Here is a 13967-nt window from a genome sequence, read left to right as displayed (position 1 = left end):
ATAGAAAAGTTAGAATATTTCTGCATGTTTCTAGGCATTTTGAGCTACTGTGTTTTAAAAGATTTTTTTTAACAATGATTTGTTTGGAATTCCTTTCTGACTTTTGTCCACAATTGGCTACACGGGTTCCTTTCTGCCTTTTGTCCACGCTTGGCCTCACCTGTTGCTTTCCTCGTTTCTGCTGCCACTTGGAAACAGCCGACTGGAAGGCTGCAACTGTACCGCGACTTTCGCGCCATCATTGTTCTTGGGGGTAATGAAGGACTACAACTCCCAGCGCGCCCCGGGGCCCAGCAGCACGTCACCATTAGAGCGACAGGAGGTGCTTTAAAACCAGGAGGGCACCCACGCAGCGCCTGACGTGCGTGGGCATGCCCTAGCGCTGCCCGGGCAAAGCCCGGGCCAAGGGCGGGCCCATCCGTGCCCGTCGTAGCCCAGAGGAGGCTGGGCGGGGCCACCCCGAACACTTCCAGTACTGTAAGGAAATTTAATCTACCATTTGTAGCCTGTGACTTTGATATTGACTGGTAATTTGTTGCTGGTGCATGTCGACTAGTACGTATTTTAATAATGGCAGCACGTGCAATGAAGGGAAGGAGGGCAGCTGTTAGTGGGGGGGGGACTGTAAGTGGGACACTTGATCAATTCATTACCAGGGCAACATCGGTACTCGAACATGAAAGAGCCCTGACGGAGCGTCGACTGTCCCATGAACCAATGTATGCAAGGCGATCTTCCTTAGGACCCATTATGTCGGCTGTTTCCCCAAACCAAGCAGAATGGCAAACCACTGGTAATAGACAGACTAGCGAGGGAGACAGCATTGAAAAGGTGGAGGAAAGTGTATTGGATAGACCCCTGTTAAGCGGGGGGTCCCCCTATGTTTCGCAAAGTGTCCTAGACAGGGAAGACACTACTACCACTCCTGCACTACACCCCCCAACAAAGTCCTGTGTGAAAAACAGTACAAAATCCCAAATGCCTAAAAAATTCCAGGACTAAAAAACACCACTGTTAAGAGAAAGCGGGAAGGGGAAGCCAAGAAGGGGAGAAGCTCAAAGATGATAAAAACCTCCAAACTGCCCAATATTATTACAGAAGAGGCCGTGACTACTGGACCTAGTGCAACACCCACACAACCATTGGTACTTACCCTTCGGCTAATATCCTCTACCAATAAGGTGGTGGATCTAACCCTCCCCGTGCCGCAACCACCTGTAGGCTTTATGCCCTAAGTGGAACATTTGATGAAGTCACTCATTTTACCACTCCTAGAAAGGATGAAGGTAATCAATGACAGGTTGGAGAGATTTGAGCAGACCACGGCAGAGAATTTTGATAAGATAAAGAAACAGGTTGAGTGTATACCCAGGGTTACGACAGGCGAAGCAAACATGTCGAAGGCCTCTGTAGCTGTGGTTACCTCACCGCCGTCCCCGATTGGAGCTAATAGAACCCCGTTGGCACTCAAAAGAACCAATGGAGTGACAATATCTATTGATACTGGGAGAAGTGATCTAGTGAGAAGCAGTAGGGTGGGGAGGGAGGAGAGCCAGACTGACATGAATAGTTCTTCAAGGCAGGCTAAGGATAGGGGCAGCTAAGGAAACCTCCAATATCCCAAGGAAAAAAACCTACTTTAAACTGTATTAACCTACCCCCAGAGTCCTGTCCATACGTTGTTGTACTTGTGGGGGTGCCTGAACTAAAGGATGGTAAAACAGAAACTTATTTAGAGTTGAAAAATAAGGTCACCTATTGGCTAAATAAGAATAGATCCCTCCCAAATAATGTAGATGGGAAAATTCTGCATGTACTTGGAGTAAGCTGGGTTGGGCAAAGAGCCAAGGACATAGAGGGGATTGTGTTATTGTTAACGTCAGGGATAGGTGGGTAGGTGGCAGCATCTGTGATTGTTCCTATCCAAGTGAGGGAAGTGGCATTCGTATTTATGATCTAAGCTAAATACCGCCCAAGCCCTATGTCATTTTCTAAACATAGCCCCTTCGGAACTCAATGTGGAGGGACAACGGATAGACTCAAAAATAATTTCCCAATCCCTACATTCAATCGTTTTGAGGAGCTATGCGGTCTCAAAGGGGTTGATTGACTGACAGACCAAGGACGGAATAAACTAGCAGGCCTTGAGAGGAAATTACTGGGTGCTGCTTATAAAATGAGCATTGAAGAATACCCCATAAAGCAAGCAAGGATAATTCCTAATATGTCGGACCATAGCTCACGACCAAATAGTATGGGAGAGGGCTTAGAACAGGGCATAATTGTTACTAAAGAGGCCATGACCATTGAAATGACTAATGAAATACCTTGTGGAAGTAGACACATTGATATAATAACACAAGTAGGCGTATGTGACCCCCATTTGGTACCTATGATACAGGGCGACATGATTGAAGGTGCTCCTTTAACCAGGAGTGCCCAAAACGCTAATATTGAGATGCAATTAGCGGAAGGTAACAATAAATGCCCGAATAGTATTGTACCTGACACAGCTATTGAAACTAGTATCATACTAAGGTCAAAGGAACAAAGCAGGCATGAAAAAAAACGTGAGTGCCCCCACATGGCAGGAATACGTTGATAGTAGTGATATCATATTATTCCAAGAAACCTGTGCTGTTGAAAACTATTTTAAAGTTGGCTACAGATCATTTGTGTGTCGGCAATTGCTGCAAATAAAGGTAGACCTTCGGGAGGTTTGGCAATCTGGGCCAAAATCACACTGGGAACCGACTTCAAGCAAATTGATTGCAATAGCCTAGATATCCTAGGAGTAAGGTTCATGGGCCCCAACAAAAGAGAAATTTGTATTCTAAATGTTTATAGCAGGCCTTCAGCGGCAAATAAAGAGGCAAAAGTGATCGAGCAGCTAAATAATATTATCTCTGCACTCTAGAGAATTTTAATAATTATTGGGTGGGATTTCAACCGCAAATTCGAGCCAATAATAGACCTGGAAAATATCTTTGAACAAGAAGATAATGTTAATAATATTCCTGGAATTGAGACAAGCTCTGCAGTGCCATGCTCAGTGGCTGCAGCGCAGTTAGTGAGACTGACTGCAGCACATGGTTTACGTGCTTGTAACGGGCCTTTGCCATCGGATAGCCCGAGCCAGCCAACCTTTCATCGGGGCATCTGTCTTAGCCATTTAGACTATCTAATGGTCTCAATCCCACTCTGGCCCATGGCAAAAGACCTTGTAGTGGAGAACCGCATTGAGAGTGACCATCGCCCACTTAGCCTGTCCCTTAGCCCGATAATATTTTACCTACTATCCAAGGGAAAAGAACCCCTTCAACAAACTGACATCGATCCACTGATCTCAAATAACCGTAGAGCCCTAAAGTGTCCGGTAGTATTGGGGAAGGATAGTACTGTTAAGAAAATCTATAACTTGTATGTAGACTTAGTCTCCCCGTATATAAATTACCCAGCACAGGAGATCCCCATTATGTCGATCCACGGAAATATGTCTCGAGCTCTTGGAGAAATATTAACTAAGTCTTTCAAGCCCCAAATAAATGGCCAGCGAAGTCTAGCCAAGGGGGACATATGGTACGATAAGGGCTGCCGCAATGCTAAAAAGGAACTTATAGCGGCTGCAAAAAGTAATAATGTGCTACTACTAAGGGAGAAAAGGAGATGTTACAAGGGGACAATTGTTAAGGCTAAGAAACATTGGGATGAAAAAATTTGGTCTGATCTGTTGGAAGCCTGCAAGGTAAATGACCAGACATTGTTCTGGGGTTTGATTGCAACGGGCTCTAGAGGCGGAACCCCTAGTAGGGATACGTTTTTGGACGCAAATGTGTGGGTTACGCACTTTTCTGAGCTATACGCCCCTACCAATGTTGAGCCTATTCATGCCAATGACGACACAGGTTTTAATCTGAGTGTGACACCCTTGTTCTTTAGTATGGCAGAAACAATTGCTGCCACCAAAGCAATAAAACCTGGGAAGGCCCCTGGTCCGGATAGGATACCCGGGGATCTATGGAAGCATGAAAATATGATATGGGCTCCATACATAAATTATCTTTGTAATAACATTGCTAAGGGCGCCCCTATTCCTGATACATGGCGGGGTGCTGAGATAGTAACTGTTTTTAAAAAGGGGGACCGTATGAATCCGACCCATTACAGGCCTATTAGTTTAATTGATGTCCTACAGAAGGTATATGCGAGACAAGTTTTAGGTAAGATGAGTGCTTGGATTGGGGAAAATAGTACCCTAACCAAGTACCATGGCGGGTTTTAGAGAAAAAATTAGCACAATTGATCAGGTGTTTAGATTTTTATGTATCATCTGGAAATAAATCAAAATAAAGCAGGCACACTTATACGTGGCTTTTGTTGACCTTAGGGCAGCTTTTGACCTTGTCCCTAGAACTGCTTTATGGCTAAGAATGAGGGACCAGGGTGTGCCGGGGAAATGCTGGAACAGATTGTTAGGCTGCACGAGGACAACTACGCCAGGGTGAGATGGGGACCAAATGGAGAACTGTCTAATCGTATTAATATAAAGCGAGGTGTTAGGCAAGGATGTGTGCTAGCACCTACATTGTTCTCCTTGTACGTTAATGACATACCTGAAACCCTCTTGGTCTGCGAGCATGACTCTCCTAAGCTGTGTGGAGACCATGTGCCCGCTCTGCTATTCTCAGATGATACTGTTTTAATAGCACAGACCCCAAAAGGACCACAAAATTTGCTAGATACCTTTCAGGTCTACTGTGATACTAAAGGTTTGGAGATTAACTTGTCTATGGCGATTAATCCCCATAAAGGTTTTAGAAAAACACTGACTGTTAATAATGAAATGATAGAATATGTGCAAAATTTTAAATATTTGGGTATCACTTTAGACACTAAAATGGTTTGGAAAACTCAAATGGATAAAAGCAAAACGACCCCCACCCAGAACCTAGTTCCAAAAGCGAGACGCCACATGAGTAGTTATACTAGAGCTGTCTCCCCAGCATTAGACTTATATAAATGCAAAGCCCAATCAGCCTCACTTTATGGTGCTGAACTATGGGGCTATGCTTTTAAATGTGCCTTTACTACAATAGAGAATGTCTTCTTTAGGAAAATATTAGCAATTCCGAGGTGTACACCCTTACTTCCACTTATAATGGACTTGGATATCCATCACACTGATGACCATGCTGCCTTAAGTCCTTTGCTGTATTGGATCCGCGCATGGTCAACAGATGAACTAGTAGATTATCGAGAAGCCTTAAAAGAAATTATTAAAGTAAAAAATGGAATAAGGCTGGTATGGCTGAACCACATTGAGGATTGGTTCCCAAAGCTGGGGCTAAGTCATTATTGGGCAGACCCTGAGAGTCCCACCTTGAGTGGTAAAAAGTTGCTAAAAAAAGTTATTGGGAATTTGTCCTAAATTCGAAATTGCAAAATCCCAAACTGGGGACTTTAACTCTCACATACCTTGGTATGAAGACAGTAAGCAGATTCGAGACCTTTATGGACAAGATTCTACCGACTTTAGCTAAAACATTGTATTTAAAATTTCGTTATGGCATACTACAAATTAAAACAAACACTGCGAAATGGGTGTGCAATGATGATAATGACGGAAATGATGATTTGGTTAAATGCGAATTGTGTAATACTGGAGCCAAAGAAGACGAGGCGCATGTATTCTTCTTTTGCTCTGCTTACACACAGCTCAGGAAAAAGTGGATAAAACCTATTAGCCGCCTTCGGGGCTTTAGACTGTTCAGTGATGCAGAAAGAATTTTCAGAACCAAAACAACTTAATCCATTGTTTTCAGTGTAAGCAGATATCTCTTTTTTGTGGAGATAGTAAGAAGGAGAAGGGGTCTCAAGCTTTAAATGATAAAGGGCTAGATCTCTAGCTGATTTATTAAAACAGCTGGAGATGGGATGGGGATTCTTTAGCTTGTGTCAGTACTGCCCAAAACTTTTAAATAGCCATTTTCCTTTCTTGGAAAAAGTAACAATACCACTGATATTAAACTATGTCTAAACGGAATATCAATTGTAGTGCACTAGTTGCACATTTTATTCAAAGATGGTATATGATTTTTATAATGGACACTGCATTTATTGTTTTAAAATCGCAAATGCCCCTGATTGACTTCCAATTAACAACAATGAATTGTGGATAACATGGGTACGGAATGTGAATTAGATTCAAGCGGTTTTGTTTTTTTAAATTGTATGTACATCTTTTATGGTTTCTGTTTTAACCGAAATAAAGATATTTTGACTTTGACTTGACTTGATTTGTATTAAAACTTATTCTAAAAATGTTTGCAACAGCTTTTTTGATGTATTTTGTTTTACAATAGAGGTTCTATTTTTATTCTTCTTGCCTGAAAACATGCTCTCTGTTTCATTCTGAAATAGCTAAGCACCAAGGATTGAAGTGTTTTGTGGGAAAGGTGACTGTGTGACCATGTATTTTGAAAAATATTACAACATTGGAATGTTGGGAGCTCCATTGAAAACAATGGAGTGCTCTGGGCTTCTAATGGCTAGTAGAAGCCAGGAGCACCAACATTTCAATGTCTTACTTTGTTCACAGGGGATTAGGGGGGAATGTTCGAATAGCCTTGAAGCCCTTCATAGCGGATTCTACCTTCTATTAAAGGCCCGCTCCCTTGTTAAAGGCTCTTGCCTTCGGCTCAGACTTTTATACTCTGGAGTGAGCCTTTCAATGGGTGTTAGAGCCCCCTGGGCCTTAACGTATCCACTGCTGTACATGATAAGGATATTGCAAGTCACCTAGGAGTTCCATAACCTTATAAAGGAACTCTACTTTCGGCCATGTTCCTTTATATAGTCCTAGAACTCGAAGGTGACTTACAAAATTCTATACTGTAGAGTGGAGTATATTTTTTCCCATATATAAAGGAAATTACATTCTCTGGAAGATTTTAATACGTTTCGTCAGTGTGGCCATCACCAGATGTGGTCAATTTACAAAGAATGCTTTTTTAAAATAAAATTCTACTTCTATTAAGAACTTCTAGAGCTCTCTCTTACCAGCACAGCTTCCCAATTTAGCACAGCTAGAGCAGGGTTGACCATCAGCTTTCTGTACTTAACCTGTCTTGTGAACTCCAGAAGTTGTTTGGCTTCCAACACTGTCCATCTGAAATCTTTCCCAGTTCATTTCTAGAACAAAGCCTAACAAAAGAATAAAATACTAGATTTTTAACGTCTAGATTGTTGATGGCTAGATGTTTGTGTCTTTAGTTTATTCAAAGGGATGAATTGGTCCTAGTTTTAATGGCTATGCTTTCTTTCATTTGTCTCTAGGAATGCTAGACGGGAAGGCAACGGAGAGAGCAACGCTATCTTCGTCAGCACCACCACTTCTCACCGACTGGAACACCACAGAAAACTACGATGCGTGTGTCTTCAATGAGGAGTTCAAGTTCATCTTGCTGCCACTGGCCTATGCCATCGTCTGCATCCTCGGACTCGTGCTCAACGCCGGTGCCATCTGGATGTTCGTGTTCAAGATGAGGCCGTGGAACGCCACCACCATCTACATGTTCAACCTGGCCGTATCGGACATACTTTATGTCCTGTCCCTCCCCACCCTGGTGTACTACTACGCCGCCCGAAACAACTGGCCCTTCGGAGAGGCGATGTGCAAAATTGTCCGCTTCCTTTTCTACACTAACTTGTACAGCAGCATCCTCTTCCTCACCTGTATCAGTGTCCACCGCTATATTGGCATCTGCTACCCCATCAAGTCCCTCCAGCTAATCAAAGCAAAGCATGCCAAGATCATCTGCTGTGGGGTCTGGCTGGTGGTCATCGCTTGCCTCATCCCTAACCTCATCTTTGTCACCATCAGCTCCAGTGGCAACCATACCCTTTGCCACGACACCACCAAGCCATCGGAGTTTGACCACTTTGTTCACTACAGCTCAGCAATCATGACCCTTCTCTTTGCAATCCCCTTCCTTGTGATTGTGGTATGCTACTGCTTGATGGCCAAGGAGCTGCGGAAGCCCCACATCGCGGGGGTCCAACGAGACCTGCCAGCCTGCAAGAAGCGCTCCATCAAGATGATCATCATAGTCACCACCGTCTTTGTGGTCTGCTTCCTGCCCTTCCACATCACTAGGACATTGTACTACACGGCCAGGCTCCTAGAAGCCAACTGCAACGTCCTGAATATTGTCAACCTCACCTACAAGATCACTCGCCCGCTGGCCAGCGCCAACAGCTGCATTGACCCCATCTTGTACTTCCTTTCTGGTGATAATTATCGAACCAAACTTGTGCGAGCAGTTACCGAAACGCCAAAAGCCAAGTGGAAAAAGGCGGCTAACGCCTTCTCTGTTGTTTCCCGGCTGACGACTAGCAGTCAGGCCAATCTGGCCAATGCAGATGTTAACAGCATAACCACTGTGGGCAGTGGCTAAGAGGAATGCAACAGCTGTTCAAGACTTAATAACGCATAGAGTGGAAGGGACCCTTACTTGGGGGAGAGGCTATACATTCTGCGTCTGGATATTTTGTGTCTCACTCTAAAATTCTCTGGAGAACCCACTGTAGACAGATCTTAGTTGCAGAAAGCCCACCGTTGGTTCCTGCATGAAGGCGGTGCATGCCAGAAGTTTGAGCACTATGAGGCCATGCCTCGACTTTCAAGTTTGTAAGGCAAAAAGACTTACTGTGAAGGGTCTTGATGAACTTTGAGGACAGAAGGGTCTGTCCATTTGCACTAATGTTACTCCTGATGACCCTGAACTCCAGGCCCCTCTGGCCTGTGTGTATTTTATCTCCTGTCTTAAAGCAGAAGTTTTGATCATGAAATTCCCTCCATCCCTCACCATAACCCTTCTGATGATGGGATTACCCCCCTCTATCCCCTTTTCGTGCATCCCACCCACAAGACGTAGGATAAAGAGTCAGGTCGCAGAGGGTTCCTGGGTTCAGAAGACCAGACGTCGGGCCTTCGGACACGCCACTCAATGGACCTCTTTAGCAAGTCGTCCTTGACAACCACCGATCATGTGTTCTACAGTTATGAACTCTTACATAGGTGACACCAGTGTTTTAATGCTCTCGTTGGGGTGAGGTTCGTCAGCTTCTCACGAATGGAGTGGCGAAGGGTCGTTCAAGGCTGCCAAAATGTTGTATTGGTCGCGGGTTTACTGTAATTTTTTTCCAGGTGCCACCATGATGGTCTGTTGCAAGCCTGATATCAACATGAGGTCCATGACTTTGTGCCAGCACATCCTTCATTTGTGTCTTTATCCCTGTCCTCAGTGGGTACAGGTAGACTGGTCCTGTTTCTGAAGGGCAGACTTAAAGGCAAGCATTCTCCTGACGGTGACCCGCATTGAGCAGGAAGTGGGCGCAAGTACACAAAAGTCGTGTTGCAGGAAGTTGTTGGTTTATTTTCATGTATTGTCAACCGGAATTGATTGAAGTCGTTTCATTGCCTTTAAAAGCCTGTGGCACAAGCTGCTTCCTGTTGTTTATGAACCCCTTTGCTGCGGGGGGTAATTCCCCCGCTGTGCTGGGGGGGAGGTGTGGCGCGCACAGCGCCCACATGCTCATGACAAGCCTAGCTCGTCATGAGGCACGGCGCTTCTGTGCTCATGAGGTGCACCGGCTCCCGTGGAACGCTCAGCACAGCAGGGGAATTCTCCCCACACCTGAGCGTTCCACGGCCCATGACGAGCTGAGCTCGTCATGAGCACCATGCCTCATGACGAGCTCAGCTCGTCATGAGCATGGTAAAGGCTAGAATGTAGTTTCCTCTGTCTGTTCCTTGTGCTCTGTATTGCTCCTTTTGTATTGACTCCTATTAGCCAAACAGGTCACAGCAGTGCTTGGTTTGTATACTTTTTTTTCTAAAGCCCAGGTCCCTCGTCAGGAGGCCACTGCAGCTTGCACCACCCATTGCCCCTGCCAGCACTGCCAATGACTGTACCTACACAGCTACTAAACATCACACTCCTACAAGTGTGACAATTATAAGCATGGCTTGGGTGACCGGTATTATTTGTCCTTGTTAATCTAGATTGAATTAATAAACAACTGCTGTTGTGTGCTCATTTCTCAATCAGACAAGCAGTGCCACCATGTGGAAGACTGTCATAAGTGCTGGTGCTGACAATTCAGTGCGAGTGCTGAGCAGCAGAAACCACCGGCTCAAATTAAGCACTGGGTCACAGTGAATTTATGGATTGATTCCATGAAACCAACACCCTGTAGAGTAACATACCAAGTCCCTCTTATGGCCTGGGGCATGAACCATGGACTTTGGTTTATCTCTGTTATACCACAAAATCTAACCATTTTCTGTGGACCAATCCGAAGAGGACCTCTCTCCTTGGGACTATTTTTGATTTTAAAATTATGCAAAAAAAGTGAGATTCTTAGCAACTTGTATTGTGAACTTATTAATATTCTTTGTTAACGTTTTAATTGATATATATGAAAAATAAATGTATTTTTTTATTGATACTAATGTAAAGATTTTGGCCTCATTTTGCTTTCCCCAAAATGTTCATTCTTGGATGCACTTTGTACAATTGCTGATTAGGAGGTGGTGATCTGTCCGGAATTCTCTTAGGATCTGTCAGCAGCACTCCGGGCAGGCTCCAGCGTTCCCTTTCCCAGTGATTTAAAGGGAGCCATGGTGTAGCAGCAAGAGGCTTCACAGTCCCACTAGATACAGCTCTCAAGGAGTCCCCTGCTGCACAAATGCATGGCATGGCCTATTGCCTAGTAGTTTCTTTCTTTTCGCTGGTTGATGAAGCGACTCCCATCTTAGTGTTGACTCAGTGATAGTATCCCTTAGAAGTTCTCCATAGTGAGCAGGCCCAGGTGGTTTTCTTGGCGGTAGGTCACTAGAAATTGACGGTGGGGTGGATCGGGCCACTGTAACGTCAGTTTCATCAAGACACAAAAGGAGTCAGAATGTCTCAGAGGGCCTTGGTCCGAGCTTGGACAAGGACTGGCCAGCGGGAATGGTTTGGGTCTACACTTTACCAAGTTATTTTCATATGTTTAACAAATTGTTAAAAAGGGGTCAGCTACTGAAAACAATGTATCTTGCTAGCTGTTGGGAAAGGTACCAAAAGGGGTAAAAAGAAAGGCTACGCAAAATATCTATGCTATTTAATTATCACAGTACATCAGGCTTGAATCTTTACTAGAAGCAATGCATACGGAAGAGTGCATATACGATAAACATGTACATATGACTAGGAACAATTCTTTTTATTACAAAATATATTTTTTATTTTTCCATCATATTTTTAGGGCGAAGCCTAGTGTAAGACTGCGCACATGCGCAGTCTCGCTGGCGAGATTAAGTGATATTGGGGAGATTTCACTAGCGGGCTTAAAGCCCCGCCCCTCTTTCCCATTGTCCGGCATCACCGGTGGCCAGCCATTGGTAAAGAGGTTAGTGTGGCGTACCCTTTTTTCTTTTTTGGCCATCCCACTTGGACGGCCTTGCCTGGATTACGGCGGTCGTAAGCGATTTGTTATCTTTACTGGGCCATGTGTTTTAAACACATGGCCCCATAAAGATAACAAATCGACAGACCGTGCTCGTTTAGGACTTGTGCCCTGGATGCAAACATGTTTTCTTGTAAGGTTCCCATTGGGTTCAGGTGTGTCTGTCTTTTCACGGAGCACGAGCCCCCCCCCCCCCCCAGCCCCCCCCGCCCATCAAGAACAAACACAGCCCGAGTCCTCCTCACAGACTCCATTGGGTGCAGGTATGTCTGTCTTTGCACGGAGCATAAGCCCCCCCGCCCATCAGGAACAAACACAGCCCGAGTCCTCGTCACAGACCCTATTGGGTGCAGGTGTCTCTCTTTGCACGGAGCACGAGCCCCCCGGCCCATCAAGAACAAACACAGCCCGAGTCCTCGTCACAGACTCCATTGGGTGCAGGTGTGTCTGTCTTTGCATCGAGCACGAGCCCCCCCCCCCCGCCCATCAAGAACAAACACAGCCCTAGTCCTCGTCACAGACCCCATTGGGTGCAGGTGTCTCTCTTTGCATGGAGCACGAGCCCCCCGGCCCATCAAGAACAAACACAGCCCGAGTCCTCCTCACAGACTCCATTGGGTGCAGGTGTGTCTGTCTTTGCACGGAGAAGGAGCCCCACCGTCCCGCCCATCAAGAACAAACACTGCCAGAGTCCTTGTCACAGACTCGGATCTACAATGTTAGCTCTCGGCTGCTCCTCTAACTAAGAGTTCATTACAAGCCTTGGCGTCGCCTCACCTCATCCCCACTGGCCCTGGACTTCCATTTGCTGCTCACCTATGACCCCGCCCCCTCCTGCAGCTTCTCCCACAGGGACAGCTTCTTCTGTTTCCAGGTCACAGAGTTACCTTTTCCCCTGAAGTCGGTCCACGCCCAGGTCCTTCACTCCTGCCTGACTCACCATGTGCTCTGCGGCAGCTGAGCAGTGCATGAGCTGTGTGCTCTGAGGCAGCCGAGCAGTGCATGAACTGTGTGCTCTGAGGCAACCTAACCGTGCATGCACTGTGTGCTCCGAGGCACCTCACCGTGCATGAGCTGTATGCTCTGAGGCAGCCGAACAGTGCATGAGCTGTGTGCTCTGAGGCAACCTAACCGTGCTTGCACTGTGTGCTCTCAGGCAGCCGAGCAGTGCATGAACTGTGTGCTCTGAGGCAGCCGAGCAGTGCATGAACTGTGTGCTCTGAGGCAGCCGAGCAGTGCATGAACTGTGTGCTCTGAGGCAGCTGAGCAGTGCATGAGCTGTGTACTCTAAGGCAGCGGAGCAGTGCATAAGCTGTGTGCTCTGAGGCAGCCGAGCAGTGCATGAGCTGTGTGCTCTGAGGCAGCCGAGCAGTGCATGAGCTGTGTGCTCTGAGGCAGTCGAGCAGTGCATGAGCTGTGTGCTCTGAGGCAGCCGAGCAGTGCATGGACTGTGTGCTCTGAGGCAGCCTAACCGTGCATGCACTGTGTAATCTGAGGTCTTCGAAGTGCGATGTCTGCTATGAGGCAGCCAAATAGTGCGCTACACATTCTACTACACATTCTATACTACACACTCACTACTCTCTACTACACGCTCTCTACTACAAACTCTCCACTACACTCTCTACTACCTCTCTACTACACACACTCTACTGCACACTCTACTACACTCTCTACTACACTCTCTACTACACTCTCTAATACACACTCTCTAATACACACTCTACTACATACTCTACTACACTCTACTACACACACTCTACTACACACACTCTACTACATACACTCTCTACTGCACACTCTCTACTACACTTTCTACTACACTCTCTACTACACACTCTCTACTACACACTCTCTACTACACACTCTCTACTGCACACTCTACTGCACACTCTACTACACTCTACTACACACTCTCTAATACACACTCTCTACTGCACACTCTCTACTGCACACTCTACTACACTCTCTACTACACACACTCTACTACACACACTTCACTACATACACTCTCTACTGCACACTCTCTACTACACTTTCTACTACACTCTCTAATACACACTCTCTACTACACACTCTTCTACACACAAAAACTACTACACACATGACTACACACACTAATACACACACTCTACTACTCATTCTACTACACTCTACTACACACACTCTACTACACACTCTACTATTCTCTATTATTATCTACTGCTCACTCTATATTACAATCTCTACTACACACTCTCTACTACACACTCTCTACTACACAATCTCTACTACACACTCTCTACAACACACTCTCTACTACACACTCTCTACTACACACTCTCTACTACACACTCTTTACTACACTTTCTGACGAAGGCGGAAACGCTGAAACGCTTTTGTCAACTTTTGCAGAAATGAAAATAAATTTATTTTACGCTCTGACCCCCTTTGATGGCTCTTGTGTGCACCCG

At 45.6% G+C, this 13967-nt stretch overlaps 1 protein-coding gene across 1 annotated transcript in view; it reads left to right on the top strand.

Annotated features, from left to right (window-relative positions):
* The window catches only part of LOC147666251 (P2Y purinoceptor 4-like), a 107721-nt gene extending 97153 nt beyond the window's left edge, over positions 1 to 10568 (top strand). Inside the window, exon 2 of the mRNA XM_086949194.1 lies at positions 7336 to 10568. Coding sequence (XP_086805320.1) covers positions 7338 to 8456 — 1119 coding nt within the window. The 5' untranslated portion in view covers positions 7336 to 7337 and the 3' untranslated portion in view covers positions 8457 to 10568. The remainder of the gene's footprint in view (positions 1 to 7335) is intronic.
* The last annotated feature ends 3399 nt before the right edge of the window (positions 10569 to 13967 follow it).

The sequence above is a fragment of the Lissotriton vulgaris genome, unplaced genomic scaffold, assembly GCF_964263255.1.
Source record: "Lissotriton vulgaris unplaced genomic scaffold, aLisVul1.2 SCAFFOLD_568, whole genome shotgun sequence".
NCBI classification, from domain to species: Eukaryota; Metazoa; Chordata; class Amphibia; order Caudata; family Salamandridae; genus Lissotriton; species Lissotriton vulgaris.
The sequence above is the reverse complement of the archived record's forward strand: the minus strand, read 5'-3'. Positions and strand labels throughout refer to the sequence as shown.